General features: G+C 46.1%; 1 protein-coding gene across 1 annotated transcript in view; it reads right to left on the bottom strand.

The window, feature by feature from the left end:
• The window catches only part of SDC2 (syndecan 2), a 127,331-nt gene extending 102,387 nt beyond the window's left edge, over nt 1–24,944 (bottom strand). The window contains exon 1 of the mRNA XM_075316233.1: nt 24,565–24,944. Within this exon, the coding sequence (XP_075172348.1) occupies nt 24,565–24,624 (60 nt within the window). The 5' untranslated portion in view covers nt 24,625–24,944. The remainder of the gene's footprint in view (nt 1–24,564) is intronic.
• Nucleotides 24,945–27,338: the final 2,394 nt, after the last annotated feature.

Genomic DNA, 27,338 nt, shown 5'->3' with positions numbered 1-27,338 from the left:
CACTGCAACCACAGATCTGCCGCAGATTTATCTGTGTGTGTGACAGGGCCTTTAGGGTACTTTCCCACTTGTGTTGTTTTCCTTCCGTTACAATCCACCCTTTTGGAAAACAGCGGAATCCGTTAACGGATTCCACTGTTTCCCATAGACTTGTATGATTGACAGATTGTACCAAAAGGACCTGCGTTGCTTCCGCTGGGCGACGCTTTGTTGCTTCCGCCCAGCGGGAGGAACGCAGCATGTAACATTGTTTTGAGCAGCGGAATCCTCTGGATTTCACTACACATGCTCTTTTTTTTTTTTTTTTTTTAATCACAAGTTTTATTTTGGCTCGCGGTGGCCGAACGTTCAGCTGAGCGCCCGGCCGTCGACAAGTGACAGCGCTCAGCTGAGCGACCGGCTGCCGGCAAGTGACAGTGCTCAGCTGAGCGCCCGCCCGCTGGCATGCCCGGCCGCCGGCAAGTGACAGCACTCAGCTGATCACCCGGCGGCCGGCTGCAGGGAGCGATCAGCTGATCACCCGGCGGCCGGCTGCACGGAGCGCTCAGCTGATCACCCGGCGGCCGGCTGCAGGGAGCAATTAGCTGATCACCCGGCGGCCGGCTGCAGGGAGCGATCAGCTGATCGTTCACAATAGTCTGCCGCCGGTAAAACTGTAAAAAAAAAAAAAAAAAAAAAAAAAAAATATAATAATAATAATAATAATAATAATAATAATAATAATAATTATTAAAAACGGATTCCGTTGTTTTGCAGCATCCGTTGCATCCGTCACACAACGCAATGCAACGGATGCCGTTCAACGCAAGTGTGAAACTAGCCTCATGTGTATGGCGAGGGTTTAGTTATGAAATCCAAAAAGGCTACATTCCCACAATGAGTATTTGGTGACTTTTAGGTGCAGAAAATCTGAAACATCTATTTGGTATATTGTTATGTTCGTCTTTTTTCAATGTGTTCTTGTGCGTTTTTGTACATCCCTTTTTGTCTCTTTATTTTAGGTTTTAAATAAAGCCGCTTTGCTTAGGCCCGTTTCACACATCTGGTATTTCGCCAGATTGCCGGATCCGGCACACTCCAGTACAGTGCAATACGGTACAATGGCATCGCGGCAAGCTCCGGTCACATGCTGTCATGTGACCAGAGCTTGCAGCGATGCCATTGTACTGTATTACCCTGTACTGGAGTGTGCCGGATCCGGCGAAATGCCGAATGTGTGAAACGGGCCTTAGGATACTGGTATTTGGCTTTGACAAAACTTTATTGATACAGTCGTGTATGGATTACAAGTGTTTTTGGAGCACTAAAACCTCATATGCATTTTTTTTACCTGCGGATTTTCCACATCTAATACAAGTCTATAGGAAAAATCCACACACAAAACTCAGAGTTCCGGCAGGAGAAATTAAAGGGGTTGTTCACTACTTTTACACTGAAGGGCTATCCTTAGGCTAGGTCATCAATGTCTGAAAGGTCAGGGTCTGACACCCGGCATCCCCAACGATCAGCTGTTCTTGGTCCCCACAGCAGACAGCCGAAAATGCTCAGTTCCGAAGCTGCTCCGTCTTCTAATAGAAGCCGTAGCCGGTCAATGCACCTCCCATTCTAAATCAATAGGAGATAGAGGTGCAGTACCCCACAGCAGCCTCTATCTCCTATTGATTTAGAATGGGAGGTGGATGTGCATTGACCGGCTTCGGCCACTATCAGAAGACAGAGCAGCTCTGGAACTAAGCATTTTCGTCTGTCTGCTGCCGGGACCAAGAACAGTTGATCGGCGGGGATGCTGGGTGTTGGACCCTGGCTGATCAGACATTGATGACGTATCCTAAGGGGTACTTTTCACACTACGACAACGCAAGCCGATGCTTGCGATGCCGAGCGCGATAGTCCCACCCCCGTCGCAGAAGCGATATCTTGTGATTGCTGCCGTAGCGAACATTATCGCTACGGCAGCTTCACATGCACTCACCTGCCCTGCAACGTCGCTCTGGCCAGCGAACTGCCTCCTTACTAAGGGGGTGGGTCGTGCGGCGTCACATCGATGTCACACGGCAGGCGGCCAATAGAAGCGGAGGGGCGGAGATGAGCGGGACAAACATCCCGCCCACCTCCATTCTTCCGCATAGCCGGCGTGAGCTGCGGTGACGCAGGTAGGAGATGTTCCTCGCTCCTGCGGCTTCTCACACAGTGATGTGTGCTGCCGCAGGAACGAGGAACAACATCGTACCGTCGCTGCAGCTACATTATAGAAATGTCGGACCCTACACAGATGATACGATTACGACGCTTTTGCGCTCGTTAATCGTATCATAAAGGATTTACACACTACGATATCGACAGCGACGCTGGATGTGCGTCACTTTCGATTTGACCCCACCGACATCGCACCTGCAATATCGTAGTGTGCAAAGTGCCCCTAAGGATAAGACATCAATGTAAAAGTAGTGGACAACCTCTTTAACATGTTGCAGATTCAAGGAATGCACCGCAGGCCAGTTTACGCCCTGGGCATGAGATTTCTGGAACTATAAGATGCTGCGTTTTCTTTGACAGCAGAAATACGCAGCGTCAACTGCTCCTTGGAGGAATTTAACCTAAAAGCTACAACTCATCATGGAGGTGAGAATCCCAACAGTGATTATCCCATCAGCAAACATAAAACAGACCTGATCTAATATTTATACCAGTAGATCAGTCGCAATAATTGCGTTTACACGTAATAAAACTTTAATTAGTGATATTCTGCCTTTTGGAGGAAATAAACATTTATTTACTCGCTGCCGAAGTCAAATTAGAATTTTCATTTCCAACCCAATAAAACATTTATAAGCGGCAGATTGCACCACGCCCCCTGCACTGTCAGCGCTTACATCAGTCCCAGGGATCTAGAAAGCACTCGCGTTTTCGGCTTCCCATTAGCAGCTTTCTGATCATGTTCCCTTCAGTTTCCAGCCAGGTGATACAAGCCGTGGAGTGGCTAGAAATGGGTTAAATACAGTGAAGAAAAAAAAAAAAATGCAAATTACGAAAGGCACCTGACTTACTCCAGAGGGTCATGTACAACCCTCCCCCCATTGCATACATTACAATGCACGGATAGCAAGTGTGATATAAAGGGCGCTACGTGTAATCTACACCATTACTACTTTGTCAGGTGCGACTTTAAATATAGTCAGGTTTATACACAGACCTTTGGTTGCCCAAATGTCGGGAGTAAATTTGCAGCATTACAACTGTGAGAAGGTCACCTATAGCCTTGTTTCCCAAAATAATATTTATTTAAAGGGATTGTCCACTACGTTAACATTGATGGCCTATCCTTAGGTTAGGTCATCAATGTCTGATCGGCCGGGGTCCATCACCCGGCACCCCCGCCGATCAACTGTTCTTGGCGCCGGAGGTGGCACCAGGCAGCTGTAAAGCCTCAGTTCTGAAGCTGCTCCGCCTTCTGATAGCGGCCGGGTACTGCACATCCGCCTCTTAATCACATCAATAGGAGACGGATGAGCCCGGCCGCTATCAGAAGACAAAGCAGCCATGGGACTGAGCATTTCTGGCTGCCTGCACTAACAGCAGCTGATTGGTAGGGGGGTGTCAGATGTTGGACCCTGGCTAATCAAACATTGATTACCTATCCTAAGGATACTCCATCAATGTAAAAGACGGACATAACCTCTAAGGGCTCATGCGCACGTTACCTAATAGCATGCATTTACGCTGCGTATGGCACTACAGCATAAATGCATGTGTCCTGCGTTCCCTGCACAATCTATAAAGATTGTACATGACAAGTGCGCACGATGCTTTTATAAACGCAGCGATTTGGGTGCTTAAATTTTGACCCAAATCCAAATTTTGACTTATTCCGTGTGCTTTGGATGCAGCTCCCACTCTGTCTATGGTGGGGGCAGCATCCCGAGCGCATGAAATCGGCTTTTAACAATAATACTGTATCCATTGCGCAGTGTTTCTGCAGCGATTTGAAGCGCACATGCACTGCTAAATCGCTGCAGAATATTCTGCAGTTACGTGCGCATGAGCCCTTACGCTATGTTCACACAGGGCTTTTTTACTGTGTTTTTTAGCTGCGGATTTGCCTTGGTTTCAAGCAAATCCAGGCTAATAAATCACTACTTTTTACAGTCCCAGAAAAGTCTGAGATTTCTGAAATCTCATGCACACACAAACACTTGCAGATTTTTTCCTGTTTTCTCAAATACCTGCGCTTTTGCTGCAGATTTCAAAGAATGAACATGTCAATTCTTTGCAGCGTTTTTGCAACATTTTTTCATTGATACAACCCATTTTGTAGAAAAAAAACCCCGCAGTAAATCCGCACCAAATATGCATCAAAACGCACATTACTCAAAGGAGATTTCCTGCCACAAGATCAGGTTTCGGTCAGGGAAAAAAAAAAAATTACCAACAAAGCCCTGTGTGAACATGGCCTAAGGCAACATTCACTTTTTTTTCCTATTAACAGTTATTCTTGGATCAGATGTACATTGAAATCCTCCTCAAAAACGGCTTGGAACTCTTCCAATTCCTTTCTATAGATAGACAATACTTTCTACTGTTCATATGAGCAGAGTTTTGAGCTTCAAGAAATACAAAGAAAAAAAGAAAAATCAAAACAAAAAATATCAAAGTTCTTTCTCTTCCTCAAAAAAAAAACAAAAAAAAAACTGTTTGAGAACAGAGCCTTAGGGTAGATGCACTCTGCAGAGTAAGGCTATGTGCGCACGTTGCGTAATTACATGCAGTTACGCTGCGCTTTGTAGCGCAGCGTAACTGCATGCATCCTGCGTCCCCTGCATAATCTATGAAGATTATGCAGGAGCCATGCGCACGTGGCGTCTTAGAGCGCAGTGCTTCGGCTGCTGCCCGAAGCGCGCATTCTAAGAAGTGACATGTCACTTCTTCCGTGCGCTCTGCATGCAGCTCCTGCTCTGTCTATGGGAGGAGCTGTAGTCAGAGCGCATGGAATCGGCTTTTTTTTTTCCACTACGGACATTTTCTGCAGTGACAGTACGCAACGTGCGCACATAGCCTAAGTGAATTTTTCTGCACCAAAAAAGAAAATAAACACCTTGTAGCAGAAAAAAAAAAAAAAAATGCGCTTTTTGGTGCATTTTTTGTGTGAAATCAATGCCTGTCAAGGGTAAAAAAAATGCAGGAAATAAAAACGCACCAATAATTGACATGCTGCCGATTTTCTCTGCACCCAAAACTGCAAAGAAGATAGAAGCAACGTGCGCACAGCACTTCAGTTTGACTTTTCTAGCATACGGATAGATATGCAGATTTGAGCAACAATCTGCACAAACTGTACCAAATCTGCAACAAGAAACTCAGCGTGTGCACACAGACTTAAAGGGAACCTGTCATCTACTTCCTTATCCTTGCGATTGCCATCCTCCGTCGTGTGGATGACGAGTCCTACATCATCCACACAGTGTCCTCCATCGCGCTCCTGCGCACGTGCACTTCTCGGTCATGCTGATAGCAGAGGAAAGTATTGTAATGCGCAGGTACTGGGAAAGGTCAAAGACCGCCCGCACATGTGCACTACAATATTTTGTTCTGCCCTCAGCATTGCAAAGAGAAGTGCGCATGCGCAGGAGGACAACGGAGGCCTCTGTGTAGATGATGTAGGATGCGTCATCTACACTGGGCTAGGAAGGAGGATGGCGATGGCAGCAGAGAGGAGGCGCCAGACCAGAGACACCCAACTGACCGGCATGCATCAGACCACTTCGCAGATGAGTGGGTGACAGGTTCCCTTTAATGCCTTCTGACAAAGAAAAAAAAAATTAGTGTCAAACACTTTTTTTTTTTTTTTTTTAAACGCCACTCTTCATTTCATTTTAAAACCCTTTACTGTCTAAATGCAATCCGGGAAACAAAGTTTGAAGAGTTTTTGTTTCCAGGAGGCCTTCATTGCTGCAACTCTTCAGAGAGTCCAAGTGTTGGTAATTAGGCCTTCAAGCCAAAATGGATGCATGACGGTTTTATTTACAGCGCTGTGTATTTTGGATACATCCACAGGCACGAGCGGCCGTGGGCACAAAGCCTTAGACCATTCTTCTTTGGCAAACTGCTCCAGGTCCCTGAAATTTGAGGGGTGCCTTCTCCAAACTGCCATTCTGAGATCTCTCCACAGGTGTTCTATGGGATTCAGGTCTGGACTCATTGCTGGCCACTTTAGTAGTCTCCAGTGCTTTCTCTCAAACCATTTTCTAGTGCTTTTTGAAGTGTGTTTTGGGTCATTGTCCTGCTGGAAGACCCATGACCTCTGAGGGAGACCCAGCTTTCTCACACTGGGCCCTACATTATGCTGCAAAATTTGTTGGTAGTCTTCAGACTTCATAATGCCATGCACATAGTCAAGCAGTCCAGTGCCAGAGGCAGCAAAGCAACCCCCAAAACATCAGGGAACCTCCACCATGTTTGACTTTGAATGCCTCTATTTTTTTCCTGCTCTACTTTTGTCTCATCTGACCAGAGAACATTCTTCCAAAACGTTTTAGGCTTTCTCAGGTAAGTTTTGGCAAACTCCAGCCTGGCTTTTTTATGTGTCTCGGGGTAAGAAGTGGGGTCTTCCTGGGTTTCCTACCATACAGTCCCTTTTCATTCAGACGCCGACGGATAGTACAGGTTGACACTGTTGTACCCTCGGACTGCAGGGCAGCTTGAACTTGTTTGGATGTTAGTCGAGGTTTTTTATCCACCATCCGCACAATCGTGCGTTGAAATCTCTCGTCAATTTTTCTTTTCCTTCCACATCTAGGGAGGTTAGCCACAGTGCCATGGGCTTTAAACTTCTTGATGACACTGCGCACCGTAGACACAGGAACTTTCATGTCTTTGGAGATGGACTTGTAGCCTTGAGATTGCTCATGCTTCCTCACAATTTGGATTCTCAAGTCCTCAGACAGTTCTTTGGTCTTCTTTCTTTTCTCCATGCTCAATGTGGTACATACAAGGACACAGGACAGAGGTTGTGTCAACTTTAATCCATGTCAACTGGCTGCAAGTGTGATTTAGTTATTGCCAACACCTGTTAGGTGCCACAGGTAAGTTACAGGTGCTGTTAATTACACAAATTAGAGAAACATCACATGATTTTTCAAACAGTGCCAATACTTTTTTCCACCCCCTTTCCTATGTTTGGTGTGGAATTATATCCACTTTGGCATGCATAAAATAATATATATATATATATATATATATATATATATATATATATATATATATATATATATATATATATATATATATATATATATATATATATATATATATATATATATATATATACACACACACACACATTTTTTTTCCTCTTCTTTTTGTTTCTTTTTTAGCTTTTCTGATGATCAACTCCTACAATAATGTGGTATAAATAGTATCAGACAGCCGAACATAGACCATTGTCCTGGGTTTCTTAAACAGAGGTACTTTGTCCACCAAGAATGTGTTTACAGGTGAGAATTTGCAGGATTGTTCACCGTGGCCAACATCATTCATCATTACAAAAGATTTCTTCTGAAAAGCCTTTCAGGATGTGCTAAAATAATCGGCTTCTTGTATTTAGCCATAGAGCGCAAGTAAAAAAAGAAGCATAAAAGAATAAAAAACATGGAGCTCATATTCAAAAGATGCTTAAAGGGGTTTTACCATCTACAAAATCCTAGCCCAATATATAGTAGGTGTAATACTACTACTATTAGCAAATACCTCCAATTAGCTACGTCTCTTATCTCATGTGCAGGGGATTGCAGCCTATGTATCCATTGTTACAACCATAGGGTACCCTCACATGATCGTATGAATCGGACGAGTGCAATGCGAGAAACTCTTGTATTGCACTCGGACCAATGTTATTCAATGAGGGAGAGCTTATTTCTGATCCAGTTTCTGGATGAGAGAAAATTCGCAGCATGCTGCAATTGTCAGCGAGAGCATGTCACCCACATCCAAACAAGTCTATGAGTGCTAGTGAAACATCGGACTACACCCGGATGACATCCAAGTGCAGTGCGATAATCGCATCAGCTGACAATGGAGGAGATGGGGAGATTCATCCCCCCTCTCCTCTGCAGCTGTGATCTGATTACAGGATCACTCTGGCAGCAGAGCGGGAGGCAAGAGTCATTAGCATATCACATCTGATGCACTCACATCGGATGACATACTATCATGTGAATCCAGCCATGTAGTGACAGTTACTACTAGATGGGGGGCTGCAATGCCCTTCACATGAAGTAAGAGACGTGACTATTTCAGGAGAGCTATACTACATTTCTAATTATAGATATTTATAATACTAATAACGGGTGAGGATTTTGAAGATGGGAATACCACTTTAAGTGTCCAAACAAACTTTTTTTTAGTCATCTTCCAAGGGCAAGTTCCCATGGCAAGATAGGTGATAATGATTTTTTTTTTTATTATTCTTATTTATTTTACTCACTTACATGATGCCATAATATTCCATAGCGATTGCTAGAGATCATCATCACTGTCCCCATTGGGGCTCATAATCTTAATTCCCTATCAGACTTTGGAGTGTGTGAGGAAATCTCCGCAAATATGGGGAGATCATACAAACTCCTTGCAGATGTTGTCCTTGGTGGGATTTAAACCCAAAAACCCCAGCGCTGCAAAGCAACAGTGGAGACTATGGCCCTGCCATTGCTCAGTTTATTACTTTATGCCTTGGCCACCTTATAAAATGATAAGCATTTGAATCTCTGGAAAACTCCCTTAAGGCCGGTTTCAAACATCAGGCTTTTCGCCGGTTTGCCGGATACGGCGCACGCCAGTACAGTGTATACAGTACAGTGGCAGCGCGACAAGTGCCGGTCACATGCGGTCATGTGACCGGAGCATGTGACCCGGAAGTTGCGGCGCTGCCATTGTACTGTATACAGTGTATTGGCGTGCACCGCATCTGGCAAACAGCTGGATGTGTGAAACCGGCCTAAGTATGACCAAAATATTTGGTCTATTTGTTCTCGAGTTGAAAAGCTATGACGATCTTTTACATTCCATTTTAAAAGAATTTAAAATGAATTTAAGAATTTAAAATTTAAATTTTTTTTTTTTTTTTTTTTTTTTTTTTTAAAAATCAAAGAAACAAAAAAAAGCAGAAAAACACAACAGCGCCTCTGTAGCTCTTGGGCTGGGTCTGGTATGGCAGTTGAGCCTCATTTAAAAGGGAACTTGTCACCAGATTTGACGCCTATAAGCTGCATTCTAACATGCTGTATGCAAGAGCCCAGGCCGCGCTGTAGAACATACAAATAACTTTATAATACTCACCTAATCAGTCGCTGTTGTGGAATTGGGTCGTATGGGTTTCTCTGTTCTCCGGTCCTGTCCCCTCCTCTTTTGGCCATCTTTGTCGTCCTTCTGAAACCAGCGTGCATGACACGTCCTGCGTCATCCACACTAGCCGGCATTGAGGTCCTGCGCAGGTGCACTTTGATCTGCCCTGAGCAGGGTAGAACAGAGTATTGTAGTGTGCCTGCGCAGGACCTCAATGCCGGCGAGTGTGGATGACGTAGGATGAGTCATGCACGCCGGCTTCAGAAGAAGGATGACAAAGATGGCCGAAAGTGGAGGCGCCGGAGAACGGAGACGCCGATATGACCCATTGCACCGCAGTGACAGTTTAGGTGAGTATTATAAAGTGATTTTTACATTCTACACAGCGGCCTGGACTTTTATATACAGCATTCTAATATGCTGTATATAAGAGCCAACTGGTGGTGGCTGCAGCTTATAGTCACCAAATCTGGTGACAGGTTCCCTTTAAGTGAATGTAACTGAACAATAATACTGCACTGATCCCATGGACAGGAGTGCTGAGTTTTCCGAAAGGTAATATTTTTTTTCTCACATGTCCCCTTTAAATATATAAACAGCGCCAGACAAAAACAAGACAGATCTGATTTTCATCCTCGGAACCCTGCGACGTATAAAGAAAAAACTGTGAAAATATAATTTTTTCCCTCCAAGTGGAGAAGGAAAAGGCGGGCGAGAAAAGTTCCAAAACATACAGCAGAATTAAATTGAGGCAATAGGTTCTCATAAACAGCCCCTATCGCCTGCAGGCGTTTTCTCTCCATCCATCATTGCTTTATAGTAAGCTGGAATTTACCACCTCCCATTAGGCAGACACCTAAAAAAATAAGACTCAGGGGTTTTTTTTTTCTTCTTTTTACTGGATTAATCGTGTGACTTACACAAAGACATGGAGGCACCCCTCCCCAGTGAGATCATTGACATCTGGATTAAACGTAGACCTGGAGGACCAGGGAATCTTTGAAGACGCAAAGGACAAAATAGGGCAACTGAATGTTAAGCAATCATAGGGTAAACCTCTGGGATAAAAATCGTGGGAACAGGACATGAAATTGTAGGGTGCAAAGAAATGAATTACTTTATCCAAAATGGTCTCCCGATACTAATAATTAGAATTTATTTTGGGCAGAGCCCTTAAAATGGTTGTCTGTTCTCAATCTTTTCCCTAGATGGAAAGGTCCTCTGATGAACCAATTATAGGATATCCAGTTCTAAAAGGACCTCCACATTTTGTAAAGTAATGGCACAGAATCAGCGGTGATCTGTCATCTAGTACCCAAAAGAGTTCTGAGAAAAATAAGCGGTCGCAACCGAGATGTCCCACAACTTGGGAATCAGTGTTTCCATTGTTGTGTATTGTATTCTGTTCCTAGGTAGAAGGTTTGACTATCCTTGTATTTTGTCCCTTCCTCCTCCCTGTAGCTCTGTGATGTCAGCATTCCCCGCCCTTTTTCTCCATGTAGTGTTTAGTGCCAGCCATCTTATGTACATGTTGTTTGCTCTCTGAGAAGATTCACGCTTTTTACCTGCTACATGTCATCAATACAAGTTTTCAGTTAAACACCCATCTTTTCCTGGAGTCTTCAACACAATGAGTTTGTGTTGGAAGAGATGGAAGAAAAGGGCTACATTATTGTACATTATTGATTTTTGATCCTGAAGAAGGAATCCTATGGCTCCGAAACACATCGAACAATAAAATCAAATATCCTAATCCCCATTGCTCTTCAGTGATCTTCTGGCATCACGGATTAACCCTTTTCTTCCATATCCTCCAACGCTATCCTCCTGGGTTCTGCAGCAGCCTTCCGCAACACGTGGTTATAGTGGTTGTGTCTAACACAACTGCACCAGGTTAGTGCACCTAATTTTATTCTGTTATATCGGATAAGACCCCATCTGCGCCCCCTCCTTTGTCATTTCAGTTTTACTACATACAATAAGATTGTGGCTGGCTCAGTTAAAACTATCTGAGAAACAGATCTGAACGGGAGTACAGCAAATACGAATAGTCCAGGAAGAAAACGGCTAGTCCAGGCGCCATCACGTTCTACATATCCGTGAGTCAGAATAGCAACGTTGGTTTACATGGTTTTCCATGCATAGTGGCGTTTTAAGCCTGTAGAAAGCCTCATTCCCTTGAATGGGGTCACACTGCCTTTTTCTCCGGCGTACGGTAAGGTAGGGCAAAAACAGTGTTCCATCAGTCCTAAGGAAAAAAAAAGGAGATGCATGTTCCAGAGGTCGGTCCACCACCAAAGTGATGGCAATTTCGAAGTATTTGTCATCAATCATTCTATAGAACTAGGAAAATCCCCCTTTCATTTGTGCGGCAAACCATCAGCCAAGTGTTTAGTTAGACTGTACTACAGACACAGGAATAAAAGACTAAAGCGGGCTTTAGATGCTGCGACATCGCTAGCCGATGCTAGCGATGGCGAGCGTGATAGCACCCGTCCCTATCGTTATGTCGATATTTGGTGATCGCTACGGCAGCGTCACACGCACTTACCTGGTCGTCGGCGTCGCTGTGACTGCCGAACAATCCCTCCCTTGGGGGAGGGACGTTCGGCGTCACAGCGACGTCACCGTGACGTCACTAAGCGGCCGAATAATCAAAGCGGAGGGGCGGAGATGAGCGGGACGAACATCCCGCCCACCTCCTTCCTTCCTCATTGCTGGCGTGTGGCAGGTAAGGTGAGGTTCCTCGCTCCTGCGGCGTCACACGTAGCGATGTGTGCTGCCGCAGGGACGAGGACCAACTTCGCCCACGCGACAGCAGCGATATTTCAGAATGTACCCCCATGTCAACGAGGAGCAATTTTGGATGTTTTAGCAACGATCCAAAATCGCTCTTAGGAGTTACACACAACGAGATCGCTACAGCGGCCGGATGTGAGTCACAAAATCCGTCACCCCAACGGGATAGCTGTAGCAATCTCGTAGCGGGTAAAGCCCGCTTTACCCTAATAAAATCACTGGGTGTGGGGTACTACCTGAGCAATACACTGTCATTGTGGGCCGTCATGTCAAGAAGTCACAAACTCTACCGGACACATCAAAGTGCCAGAAACCGTATTGTCTTCTGTACATTGGCAAGAAAGGCCAAACAATTCCATTCCTGGAGGAACGTCTGGTGCCTGCATACAGACTTCTTGCCTAGGGCTGCATTCATGAAGACTAACAATGTTAGCACTTATGTATGCACCAGAGCCCTAGGCAAGGAGCCCGTACAGATTCACAAGGCGTTCTTCTGGCTCTCTGGTAAGGAATTACGAGCACCGCGGTTGCCTCCTATTAGTGCTCAGTAGTATAGGAATATTCTTCCCGTTTCTAATGCAGAATACCTTAGTAATTTGCAACTAATGGGGCATAACTTTATCCTCGTTATTTATCTCTGACCTCGATAGCTTCAGATTCCTTCTGAAAATGTCACTTCCAAAACCCACCAGAGCTCATCTGCTCCCTCAGCTTTGTATCTTGCCTCACTCTGCTCCCAAAGAGGATTCTGCCAATAAACTTCCATGGCATGGTTGTGGAACACTTGTTGTTGCCCTGTTGACAGGCCCATGTTTTGGAGGCTCTGAACCAAGTGACTAGTTGACATGATATCAGCAGAGCAATACACAACAATCTCTGCCAGAGTTATATGACCACTGGGCAAAGAGGAGTCAACGTGAAAGACAAAGTGACATGCATTGAGGCTGAAGAGCATGTTCATTGCCTCACAGACAGCTATGATGGTAAATTCTCCAAGCTTTTGAGATTGAATTGTACTTGACTTTGGTATAGTTGAGTTCCGGTGACCCATCCATACACCTCTTCTCCTGTCCCCTTACCCCTAACGGCTATGAAATAAACACAGACAACAGAGTTGGATGAAAAGGCATCAGCAGCCTTTTATTTAACATATACACATGGAGAAAATAACTTAGATTGGGTGGGGTCCTCAAAACTCATAAAATCTGCTGATTAACTAGTAACCTTATTAACATCACCTGCCACCTGAACCACACATACTCCCAGCCGTTACCACCAACTTGGGAGCACCAACAGAAAGGGGAGGGGACGGGATAAATACAAATCACGGGACTCGAAATTCCATTGCCGGCGGTCCCCCTCAAATCATCGGACCACCAACCCAAATCGGCAAATTAAAGGGATCCATATCTTCATGAACCCCCAGTAACGATTTACTTCAACTTCAAGGACCCACCCCAACAGCCACCATGACCCTGCTACCACTTGATAGGGAGGGCGGGTGGGACTGTCCCGGGGGAACGCAGGCCAAAGGGATACTCCACCCCCAAGCTGCCCTATATAAGCCCCAATGGTCCCCTAGTCCCCACCTACCACCCTTGGGGTCACCTCACTCCCTAACCAAAGTCTTGCCAGCCTCCACCCTCCTAAAAAAAGAGAGTTACTCTTTTGCTAGGTCCTTCCCGGAGGGATATCTGGCTATTTTCTGTGTCGAGACTCCTAACAGAGGCTCCACAGACCTTTTCTGATTTGGCCTCCACCCTCAACAGGGTTGGGTTCCGGCCCTATACTTTCCACTACTTCTTTAGGGCCCACCATGGTTTAATACTAGAGATTTAGGTATTGGGGATCAAGGCTACATTGCCATCTCCACCATTAATGATTTTACGTACCTGACAAACAATGTTACACAACAAACTGATCATCATAGAGACTGTCTAATGCAATGTTGACCAAGAAGATGGGTCACACTAATCTGACCTGGACTGCGGTGCTGCAGTCGCACAGATGTCAAAGTCCCATATTTAACAAGCTGGAACCACTCGGACTAATAGGAGCTTTGTTTCTCATGCATCAGAAATATTAAAATTGTAAAATAGTAAAACCGCATGAGAAACTGAAAATGGAACCAGTCAAACGCCTTAAAATAAAGATGTCTTCTTAATAGATTTCAAGAAGAAAAAAAAAAGTCAGACACTAGCACCAGCCTTAAAGAGCCATTAATCCTAAAGTCCACAGATTAGAATAAAAAGCAGCTTATCGAAAGAGCCACTATTTTCATTCACTCGTAGGTAGATGGCCTGGTTCACACAGGCAGTTTTTCATAATTTTTTTTTTTCCTTCAAGCCTAAATCTTTTTGTTTTTAAAAAATTAATTCCTGGATGAAGCTGGAATAAAACTGCACAATGTCATCGAGCATTCTGCAGCTGCCCAAAAATGGATGATAACGGGAGGAGACACTTTGGAATTCCTGGATTTTATCCCAAAGTAAAACTTGCCCCAAGCTGAAATCGTTAGTTGCATTTAACTGGAGATACAATCGACTGTACACAAGTGCGATACCGTAAAAATAGCACCAAAAGATACGTCCATGTGAATATAGCATTGGAAACATTACCGCTATTCTCTAATGGGGTTAGATACTTTTAATTGAAAAAAATCTTCAGCTTCTCACCACTCAAAAAGACCACGGATGTAAAACTGTGTGTTGAATTCAGACAGAGGATCACAGCCCGAATGAGTTCAGACCGGTGGTGGCTGTCGCGTTTGAGTCAGGAGACCCGCGGTCAGTCGTGGAATTCATATCTGTACTCGGTAGTCTGAATTCTCTCTCAGGCCGGAGTCAGATGGCCAAAGAATATGGAGGACAATTGCATCACCGTGCTCAGAGTGGCCGGCAGCTCTCCTGACCCGAGCACAACAGTATCATATTTCTTTGTAACACTCACGCTCTGGTCAGGAGAGCCGACGGCCAGTTTGGGCATTTTGATGCAATCGTCGTCCGTGCCATACGGCCGTCTGACCCTGGCGTTACTGAAGCTTCAGGATAACTGCAGACATGGGAAGGATTGTTTCAGAGAGCACCATGGAAGTCCTTGAGCATTTTTTGCTCACTTTCATGGAGATAAACTATATCTAGATCTGCAGTTTATGTACAAAAGTGGAGGTGACAGTGTGACGCCCTGGGCAAGCCAGGGGTCACAGGTCATCACACCCTACACCCCAGTTAGGAACACCAAGGCTACCAAAATCCTTGTTGCCTTCCTCCAGGGGCTGGTGTTCACACCAGGGGGTGGGCCAGGCGGTTGGCTCCGCCCACCGAGGAGTACACAGCCCTGGAGGCGGGAGAAACCAGGCAGTTGAAGCCAGACTAGAGTCTGAGGAAGAGAACAGTTAGGGAAGTGAAAGTAGAAGGAAGTGGTAGAGGAGCTTGAGAAAAGGAGTAAAGAGTGACAGTAGTAAAGCCTGAAGTTGGTCCGGGTGTGTGCCCCGGACAGTGACAGCAAGGTCAGCAGACGGCGGTGATAGTCTGCAGGGGAGACTGCTCGGAGGTTGCTGGAAGGACCGCGGACGGGTGGTGGCCCGGCGGTCTGGAGCAGTATACGAAGAACAGTCAGCACCAGGGCAGGGGCCTTTCGGAGCCCGGCAAGGCTAGGAGTCGCCATAAATTTGCCAAATCCGTCAGTGAAGGGGACGTCTGTCTCCCAACAACCAAGTCCCAATTGAAGGCAACAGTCCAACCGTAACAGAGACACCGCCACCGCCAGGGCACCAGTTTCTCAGGGCCAGCACCTGCGGGCAAAATAGGGCTCCTCCGGCCCATATCCAAGCCGGGGAGCGGGTTACCGGTGGGAACCCATCGCAACTATTATCAACTTAGGTGCAGGACAGAGGGACCGTCACCTACTGGGGAAAGCAAGTGCAGCCGTCCGTGGGAACAGTCTTTCCAGCCGTGTGTTTTACCGAGAACTGTGTCATCGTCTCAGGCTGAGTGAGTACCACAGTGCCGCAAGGCACAGCGCTGCCCCCGCGTCCCTGCGCCCACCAAGCCCTGCATCTCCCATCTCATCACTGGGCCCCGGGATCACCAACCCCTACCCACGGAGGGGCAACACAACAACTGGCTGCTCCATACCATCCCTCCCGGGATCCCCATACAGAGCAGCGGTGGTGTCAACAAATCACCACAACCGTGGGTGGCGTCACGGACAATAAACAATCCCCGCACCCAAAAACCCCCTTTCACTCACGGGCGAGGAGCACCGCTCGAGTCCCCGGGATCCGGCCCATCGCTCGAGCCACCGAGCAGCGGCAGTCCGCAGCAGCCGCGGCAGCCAGACCCGAGCAGTGGGAGAGCGCGGCGTCCCCTCCTCCGCCCACGACAACAGAGCCAGTGAGCATCTGAGTATACCATGTACTAACTGCCCCTTGTAGAAGACTTCGTAAATCCAGACATCTGCCCAAAGTAAAGGCCCCGTCACACTAAGCAACATCGCTAGCAACATCGCTGCTAAAGAACAACTTTTGTGACGAAGCAGCGATGTTGCTAGTGATGTTGCTGTGAGGTCGTTGGTTGTTGCTGAATGGCCTGGGCCATTCTTTAGTTGTTGCTCTCCCGCTGTGAAGCGCACATCGCTGTGTGTGACAGCGACAGAGCAACAACTAAAATGTGCAGGCAGCAGGAGCCGGCTTCTGCGGAGGCTGGTAACCACGGTTAACAGCGGGTAACCAAGAAGCCCTGTCCTTGGTTACCCGATATTTACCTTCGTTACCAGCCTCCGCAGCTCTCACTGTCAGTGCCGGCTCCTGCTCTGTGCACATGTAGCTGCAGTACACATCGGGTAATTAACCCAATGTGTGCTGTAACTAGAGCAGGGAGCCAGCGCTAAGCAGTGTACGCTGCTCCCTGCTCTCTGCACGTGTAGCTGCGTGCGCTGGTAACCAAGGTAAATATCGGGTTGGTTACCTGATATTTACCTTAGTTACCAAGCGCAGCATCGCTTCAGTGCGTCGCTGATGGCTGGGGGCTGGACACTGGTTGCTGGTGACAGCTCACCAGCAACCCGTGTAGCGATGCTCCAGTGATCCCTGCCAGGTCAGGTTGCTGGTGGGATCGCTGGAGCGTCTGACTGTGTGACCTCTCATCAGCAACCTCCTAGCAACTTACCAGCGATCCCTATCAGGTTGTATGGTTGTTGGGATCGCTGGTAAGTTGTTTAGTGTGACGGTACCTTAAGAACCAGACAAAGAAATTCTACTGTGCTCGACTCAACATGGTGGGAAGATGAAAACTGTATGGGCACAATCAATTTGTCACCAGTCTGCATATTGTCCACAGCATATCCACCAATTTTTCTTTTAGGCCTCATGAAGGATGTCATCAACTGACAAATGGCCATTTGCTCATTGATTGTTGCCATGTTTAGGGCAGGTTCACACGACTATGTTTTTAGTCCGCATGCCATGCATAAAAAAATAAATGATGCAATAGGAAAAAGTTAGATTACCACCAACAATTGGTTAAAATTCCAGATTTATTAGAACATTAAAAGTAAATCCATGAGAACAATATAAACTTCATAGAAAGTCCATGGAAAAGACAGGTGGACCTTACGTGTTTCGAACATGTTTGTCTTTATTCAAAACAGACAGCACGCGGACCAATGTTATTCCATGGGCCAGTGCAGAAGACCAATTTTGGTTGAAAAATCAGAACGAATTTTCATACAGTCGTGTCCCCCGCCTTACACAGGTCAATGGTCAAGAATGAACATTCTTATGACCGATGGTTGGGCACAAGGCTTCACCCCATTTTGCCCAAGAACTGATGTAATTAGATTAAGTGAGGCTACTTTCACACCTCCGGCTTTTGCAATGCAGCACAATCCGGCACTTTGCAGGAAAACCGCAACCGGTTTTTTTTGCTGCCGGTTGCGTTTTTCCTGCATAGACTTTAATTAGTGCCGCATTGTGCCGCATGGGCTTGCGTTCGGTCCGGTTTTTGCCGCATGCGGCAGATTTAGCCGTTGCGGCGGCCGGATGGAACGTTCCCTGCAACGTTTTTTGCTCCGGCAAAAAAAACCGCATCGCGCCGCATCCGGCCGATGCGGCGCTTTTCCCAATGCATCCCTATGGATGCCGGATGCGGCACGATGCGGCAAAAACCGCATCCGGCCGCCGCATGCGGTTTTTGCCACTGCGCATACTCAGTAGCATGCCGCAAGCGGCAAAAACCGGACCGGCCGCATGTAAAAAACTTATGCAAAGGATGCGGTGTTTTCACCGCATCCGTTGCATAGGCTTCACAGCCGGATTGAGCCGCAGTGCTCAAACCGGATGTGTGAAAGTAGCCTAAGAAGTGTCCAATTCGTCTTTCCCAATCATGTGGTGTGGAAGCATTTACATCAGATGGTTTGCTAACCCTGATGAAGTCAGCGGGATCATTCAACTTTAGTCTAGTGTGTATGGGGGTCTTCGGATGAAATGTATAATTGTAGGTAAAGTTAACAAAGAAAGAGGATGGCAAAACATCTGACCACGTGCGGTGGGTCAATGATTACAAGACTGACAAAGTTGTGTGGCGATTAGCCATCGCGGTGGGCGGAGCTTTGGCCGCACCTTCTGGCGGTACCCCAACGATACAGCTTTATACTATGAGAAGCCAAAAGTCTCCACAGTGGATGTCAATAGGAGTTTTCAGTAATAGAAGCCAAGAGCGCAGCTGGTTTTGTTCAGAAATCTCATTTTCCCTCAATTGCTTCCAGAACCCTTGTTAAAAAAATAAATTTAATTTAAAATAAATAAATAAATCTGCCGCTAAAGTCAGAACAACACCCATCCCCTCCCCCCACCTCAGTACTGTGGAATGCTGAGATTTTTTTTAATCCGATTTCCTACATAACTTTCCCTATAGATAGGAAAATACGACAGTTACAAAAATTCCACAAACGTTGGAATTTCTGTTCTAATCGCAGTTAGGCTGTGGTTAACGACCATAGAGTCTGTCATAGAGAGAATCAAATCAATTATATAAAGGACACTCGGATCAAACTCTGATCATAGATGGACCCCCAAGTTTCAGCATAGCGTGATCAGATTCTTGAATGAGAGAAAAATCGGAGCAAACTGTGAGAAGATGGGGAACAAAATTTCTCCATCTTCTCCATTGTACAAATCGGCGGAAACAGGACTGCATTCAGATGTCCCCAGAGTGCAGCCCACAGATTTGAATGGGTGAGTGGCATCCAATTTGTGCCGCAAATAGAAGAATGCTGCAAATATTTTCACTGACTGATTTAGGCAGTCAAAAATCGGGCATCAGCAGTGATCCATTAAATAGCATTGGTCCAAGTGCTACCAAAAAAAAAAAAAAAAAAAAAAAAAAAAAAAAAAAAAAGCACTTGTCCATTGTACACATTCATGTGAGGGTGCCTTAAAACAGTCACACCTAATAATAATAAATAATAATAATAATAATAATAATAATAATAATAATAATAATAATAATAAAAAAAATGCACACTCTAATTTAGTTTCTTAAAGCGTACCAGTCACCGGGAATTTCCTATATAACCTAAAGCCAGTGCTATACTGGCACTATCATACTGATCATACCTTTGTCAGCTCGGATGTATAGGTTTTAAAACACAAGCAAGTAAAGTTTGTAAAAGGAGCAGCTTTTTGAATCACTGCAGCTGCCGATCAGCTGATAACTGGGGTGGGTATTCATAGTGATTTGTGCATCCTGACTGTTGTTCCTCCTCCTGTTATTTATGCTAATTCTATTATAGAAGTGTTTTAAAAGTAGAAAAGTAGCTAGAAGGACCTGTGCTGAGGTCATACCCATGTGACCAGAAGGAGCAGGGCCTCAGTCAACAGAAAAATAATGTTGCTTCCTTGTATCAGCTATGTTGGCTGAAGCCCTGTCCCTTCTGGTCACATGAGTAGGACATCAGCACAGGTCCTTCTAGCCACTTAGTAAAACACTTCTATAATAAATAACAGGGGGAGGATCAACAGGCAGGGAGCAGGAATCACTATGAAAACCCATGCCAGCTATCAGCTGATCGGCAGCTGCTGCCAATCAAAAAGCTGCTCAATTTACAAACTTTACTTGTTTGTGTTTCTAAACCATTAGATACTGGCTGACCACTAAGGCTATGTGCCCACGGGACAACGTACCCGTGGATTTTGCCACGGAAAACCTACAGATTTATCTGGATTTTCCAGATAAATCCGCAGGTTTGAAATTGCACAAGTACAGACGCTCCCCATGTTATCCTATGGGATTTGGGGAGTGCTGTATCGATGGTGCAGTATGTGAGGCTGTGGATGTCCCGCAGCAGCACGTAACTGCATGTCAATTATTCATGCGGAAATATCTGCGGAATTCCCGCTCCTCCACTATGGAGATACAGGGCGGGAATTATTATTATTATTATTATTATTATTTATTTATAGAGCACCATTAATTCCATGGTGCTGTACATGAGAAGGGGGTTACATACAAAATACGTATACAAGTTACAGTAGACAGACTAGTACAGAGGGAAGAGGGCCCTACCCTTGCGGGCTTACATTCTATAGGATTATGGGGAGGAGACAATAGGTGGGGTGTAGGTCAGGCGGCGGCTCCGCACGGTGGTCGGGCGGCAGCTCCGCACGGTGGTCGGGCGGCAGCTCCGCACGGTGGTCGGGCGGCAGCGAGTTCATTGTAGATTGTAGGCATTTCTGAACAGATGAGTTTTCAGGTTCCGTTTGAAGTTTGCAAGGGTAGGGGATAGTCTGACGTGTTGAGGCAGCGAGTTCCAGGAGACTGGGGATGCTCGGGAGAAGTCTTGGAGTCGGTTGCGTGAGGAGCGAATGAGAGAGGAGGAGAGGAGGAGATCTTGGGAGGACCGGAGGTGACGTGTTGGAGTGTAGTGGGAGAGTAGTTCGGAGATGTACGGAGGGGAAAGATTATGCACAGCTTTGTAGGTCAGTGTTAGAAGTTTGAATTGGATACGGTGGAAGATTGGAAGCCAGTGGAGGGACATGCAGAGGGGAGAAGCGGGGTGGTATTGAGGAGAGAGGTGGATAAGTCGGGCAGCAGAGTTAAGGATGGACTGGAGAGGGGCGAGCGTGTTGGCAGGGAGGCCACAGAGGAGGATGTTACAGTAGTCGAGGCGGGAGATTATGAGGGCATGCACTAGCATTTTAGTAGATTGCAAATTGAGGAAAGGGCGGATTCTGGAAATATTTTTGAGTTGAAGACGGCAGGAGGTGGTGAGGGACTGGATGTGTGGTATGAAGGATAAGGCAGAGTCAAAGGTCACTCCGAGGCAGCGAACTTTGGGTACTGGCGAGAGCGTGGTGTTGTTTATTGTATTCCGCAGGTGTTTCCGCACTTGTCCCGCAGGTTTACCACAACAAAAATGCTCGGAACCCGCAGCAATGTATAGCTGCGGATTCCGGGGAGCAGCTGCGGGAAATCTGCAGACAAACCTGCGGATATATCCACGGGCACATAGCCTAAAGGTATGTATAGAATCAGCCTGACAGTGCCAGTATAGCACTGGGTTTAAGTTATATAGGAAAATCCTGGTGATTGGTGCGCTTTAAGAAAAAAAAAAATACATAAAAATGGTTTTATTCTAAGATCTCTAAAAGTTAAAGGGATTCTGCAGCCCCCCTCACTTTCATGTTGGAAGGTAAGGAGGTGCTGATGTGGTGTCCATGTGCACAGCTGTCAGGTAGATGAACACATCCTAATCTAATGGAGAGAAGTGGTGGTCCATGAACCCACTGGACACGCATGAGATCCGAGGATATCTGGTGAGCTGACGCTCACACGCGCGTGTCCATCTGGGGACTACCCAGAAAAAACAATGGCAAAATAGCCCGTCAGCCGCAGCGTCGCCATAGAAGAATGGAATCCAGGATCCAGTACGTCGACAAAAAATAAGTATAGTTTCGTCCGGAGCAGCAGTTTGGCGGGTTTCACGAGCTCTCTGCAGTCTAGACAGTGCGCACTCCAGGGCAGGACCCTGCAGTCAACATTCTAGTGCGATCTGTGCTTTTCTTTCCTATAAACAAATGGGTTAAAAATAAAATAAAAATTCCTTAAGATTTATGTCTGTAGGAAAATGTTCACAACTGCCCTGGGGACTGAGATGACATTCCCATAAAAGAGCAAAAAAAATAAAATAAAAAAAAATAAAAAAAATAAATAATATAATATAATATAATAAAATAATTCAGATTTCCTCCTGGTAAGCACTAGCAATAACAGTCTATCCAGGGCATTTGTAACCAAATCTGCAGGAAAAACCCACCCGAAACATAAACAGCAGAAAAAGCTGCAGCAAATCCCCCCTCCCCATTACAGACTGGGACTCTCCAAACAAGTTTTCAGAGTGCACTGGTCTGCAGGCTCTGTCAACAAAGGGGGGGATCTGGAGTGGATGAGGCTCCAGCAGGAAGCGGGGGAGGGGCGCTGGATATCATAAACACAGCTGAAGCACTAGGGGGGCTTAATTCTTCCAACCATAAGTTACTGAAACTTTTAACAGCTCTTAAAGGGACCCCCCTCCAACACCATGAAATACGTGTGTATAGGATCAGTCATCAGCCTAATCCAGAATATTTACATCCTAATAACCTTTTCGGAATTTATTTCACTTTTGGCATTTACAATTCCACGACTTCGGATCATGGCGATCTGGATCAACCCCACAAGAATTTTTTTATGTACTTGGATGGAGGTTTTTGATCATAGAAAATTGATCGTCGATAAATGTTAATATGTCAAGTGCCCCCCACTCAAATAAACGACATTAAAAGTACCCTCAGTGCTATGATCATACAATGTGCTACCTAGTAAAGAGATCAAAAGTGGCCCCTAGAGACGTGGGGGTCACCCCTCTGCAGTAATTGCACCCAAGTTTGGGATTTGAGGCTCCAGACAGTAAAAACCAGGGGGTCAGTGTGGTCTCCAGCCACACAATATAAACTTTATATTGATACGACAGATTACTGAGAGAAGGGGGGGGGGGGGGGGGGGGGTGAGAATCCAAATGGGAATATTAAAGGCTAATTGTATCTCTGCCACTTATCTATGGGCTGTCTTCTGATTATAGGAAACAGATTCTACAGTCGAGTCTACATTTACTGAGTGAGACCCGAATCAGCCTAATTCCAGCCATTGTTCCCCCGGCTGATGTCACATAACCACTTTCATTTACCATTAGGGTTGGGTTACTTTCCACACGTAACAAACGATGACGACAATTGTTGCGTTTAGACCTCTGATCAGTGACATTATTACTTACGGGATCAAATTTAATTCCTGCTATTTGATGCCCAAATGATTAGATACAAGCTAGAGAAAAATATCAAAATACTATCCCAGACAATTGTACACGGCAGGAGAAATTCTAATCCCAAACGGATCGTACGAGACTGGGAGCAATCCCAAACGGATCGTACGAGACTGGGAGCAATCCCAAACGGATCGTACGAGACTGGGAGCAATCCCAAACGGATCGTACGAGACTGGGAGCAATCCCAAACGGATCGTACGAGACTGGGAGCAATCCCAATAATCTCATACGGATCGTACGAGACTGGGAGCAATCCCAATAATCTCATACGGATCGTACGAGACTGGGAACAATCCCAATAATCCCATACGGATCGTACGAGACTGGGAACAATCCCAATAATCCCATACGGATCATATAAGACTGGGAGCAATCCTAATAATCCCATACGGATCATATGAGACTGGGAGCAATCCCAATAATCCGAAATGGATCGTAGAAGACTAGGAGCAATCCTAATAATCCCATGCTGATTGAATGCATCGCAATCCTGTAAAGAAACCTAAACTGGTAAAATATAATCAAATCCTTATGAAAAATGATTGGATGTGGGAAAAGAGAAATCCTATTAAAGAATCCTAAACATTAAAATCCAATGTCACAAAGCAAAATCCTAAACAAGTGACCAAAACTCCGCTGTATGATCCAACAACACATACATATATACAGTATGTATGTATATATAAAATATATATTCCACTAGTAAAATTTTGCACTTTTTCCACCATCCTAAATGACATTATACTCTTTACTGAGCCCATCCATAAGAGACCCTGTAGCCATTTGTTACAGCAGATTGCAGATAGTGACTTTTTATCATCGTCCAAGAATTTGTTACAAACTATTTATTTCCAAATAGAAAGTAGCAGGAAACTTTCTGCAACATTTGCTCCTCAGCTGCACATTAACCCACTCACACTTCAGCCTGTGGGTTATTTCTGAAACTACAACTCCCAGCATGCCTTGGCAGCCTGCATCCTGGGACTTGTAGTTTCCAGACTCAAGAATGTTGCTGTAAACAGGAGCAAAGAATAAAGTAGCATTGAGTAAAAAGCCGAAGGCACTCACCGTCTCCGCAGACACCAGGGCCAGCAGGGCAAAGCTTAGTAGTATCCACATATTCCTCATGATTCCCCAGTAAGGCTGTGCGGGTGACACCAGAGACACAGGAGAAAGTTGCGCAGCTCGCTCACTTGTTGCTGTCGGACTCCCCAGCAATGTCTGCCTCCGGAGTGTCCAGGCGCTGCCGCAGCACAGCGCACCGCCGCCGCCTCGGTGGACTAGGCTATAACTGTGATATCACAGCGCACTTCTCCCGGAGTGTGCGGCTGCAGAATGAGGCTCCGGCTCCGTGCGCTCCTCTCCCCCCTCAGTCTGTTCCTCCCTCAGTCTCCTCAGCAATCTGTAGAGATGGAGTAGTGCGACTCCTAGTTAAAACCCGGGAGAATGAGCAGCGCAGGAAGTGACATTCCTCCTCACAGCTCCTCCATGGCCTCCTCCTCCTCCTCAGCTCACAGTCACTGCAAGCCACATTTCTTACTGCAATTTCACAAAATGAGGTGCAAAAGAAAATGGCAGAGATTTACTGAGGAGCTGGTATGGGTGGCAACACTCACCTGTGCCAGGATCATTATTTCTCACACTCATTTTTTTTTTATTTGAGTAATGCCCCTTCCTTAAAGGGGTATTCACCTACCTTAAAGGGGTATTCACATCTCTAAGATCCTATCCCAATATGTAGTAGGAATAATAATAATAATAATATAATATTATTATTTCATTAATAAATAATTAATATTGAATAATATTAGCAAATCCCTCCAATTAGAAATGTAGTATATTTGGGCGGCACGGTGGCTCAGTGGTTAGCACTGCAGTCTTGTGGTGGCTCAGTGGTTAGCACTGCAATCTTGTGGTGGCTCAGTGGTTAGCACTGCAGTCTTGTGGGGGCTCAGTGGTTGGCACTGCAGTCTTGTGGGGGCTCAGTGGTTAGCACTGCAGTCTTGTGGTGGCTCAGTAGTTAGCACTGCAGTCTTGTGGTGGCTCAGTGGTTAGCACTGCAGTCTTGTGGTGGCTCAGTGGTTAGCACTGCAGTCTTGTGGTGGCTCAGTGGTTAGCACTGCAGTCTTGTGGTGGCTCAGTGGTTAGCACTGCAGTCTTGTGGTGGCTCAGTGGTTAGCACTGCAGTCTTGCAGAACTTGGGTCCTGGGTTCTAGTCACACTAAGGACACCATCTGCAAGGAGTTTGTATGCTCTCCCCGTGTTTGCTTGGGTTTCCTCCAGGTTCTCTGATTTCCTCCCACACTCCAAAAACATACCGATAGGGAATATAGATTGTGAGCCCCAATGGGGACAGTGTTGCCAATGTATGTAAAGCGCTATGGAATTAATAGCGCTATATAAATGAATAAATATTATCATTATTCTGGTTCAGTTTGTCTCTTACCTCATGTGCAGGGCATTACAGTTTAAGTATCCATATCGCTATATTTAAGGTGCCAATCACCCCGGTAACGTAGGGATTATTAGGCTATGCGCCCACGGGACAACGTACCTGCGGATTTACCTGGATTTTCTAGATAAATCCACAGGTTCTAGCAAGTACAGACACTCCCCATGTTATCCTATGGGATTTGGTGCGGTATATGCTGTGGATTTTCCGCAGCAGCACGTAACTGCATGTCAATTATTCCTGCAGAAATATCTGCGGAATTCCCGCTCCTCCACTATGGAGATACAGGAAGGGAATTCCACAGATATTTCCTCACTTGTCCCACAGGTTTACCGCAACAACTCCGCACATATACCGCAGCAATGGATAGCTGCGGACTCCAGACAGCAGTTACGGTAAACCTGCGTACAAACCTGCAGAAATATCCACGGGCACATAGCCTCAAGGCCGCTTTACATGCTGCGATATCGGTACCGATATCGCTAGTGTGGGTACCCGCCCCCATCGGTTGTGCGACACGGGCAAATCGCTGCCCGTGCTGCACAACATCGCCCGGACCCGTCACACAGACTTACCTGCCCGGCGACGTCGCTGTGACTGGCAAACCGCCTCCTTTCTAAGGGGGCGGTTCGTTCAGCGTCACAGCGACGTCACTAAGCGTCACTGAACCAATGCTCGATAGAAGCGGAATGGCGGAGATGAGCGGGACGTAACATCCCGCCCACCTCCTTCCTTCCTCATAGCGGTCGGGAGGCAGGTAAGGAGAGCTTCCTCGATCCTGCGGTGTCACACGGAGCGATGTGTGCTGCTGCAGGAACGAGGAACAACATCGTTACTACTGCAGTAACGATATTTGAGAATGGACCCCCGTGTCACCGGAGAGCGATTTTGCACGTTTTTGCAACGATGCAAAATCATCGGTGTCACACGCAGCGGCATCGCTAAAGCGACCGGATGTGCGTCACTAATTCCGTGACCCCAACGAGATCGCTTGAGCAATGTCGTAGCGTGTAAAGCCCGCTTTAGGGCTATCAAGTGATAATACACCCTTAGGCCATGTGGCCAGCCCGCACATGTGCATACCGTGATCTCCGGCACCACTTTATTGAAGACACTGCAGAGAGGACTATGAGCGGCATCAGCATGTGGCTCAATTTATTTTTTCTTTACATCTGCACACGCGCCCCTGACTCTCATAGTCTTCACCGCAGTATCTTCAATAAATTGGTGCCAGAGATCAAGGTGCATGCACGGATTCTGGCACCATTAAAAATGCAGTGCATTTCTGGAACTTTAATTACAGATATTTCAGCGACCAAGCATCCGCTCTTTCTACAGCAGGTACGCCTGGATTCAGCATCATAATGCCTGTATGGCACTGACTTTACTT

This window comes from Anomaloglossus baeobatrachus, chromosome 6 (assembly GCF_048569485.1).
Source record: "Anomaloglossus baeobatrachus isolate aAnoBae1 chromosome 6, aAnoBae1.hap1, whole genome shotgun sequence".
In the NCBI taxonomy this organism is placed as follows: Eukaryota; Metazoa; Chordata; class Amphibia; order Anura; family Aromobatidae; genus Anomaloglossus; species Anomaloglossus baeobatrachus.
Note: the sequence above shows the minus strand (reverse complement) of the source record. Positions and strands in the feature narration are given on the sequence as shown.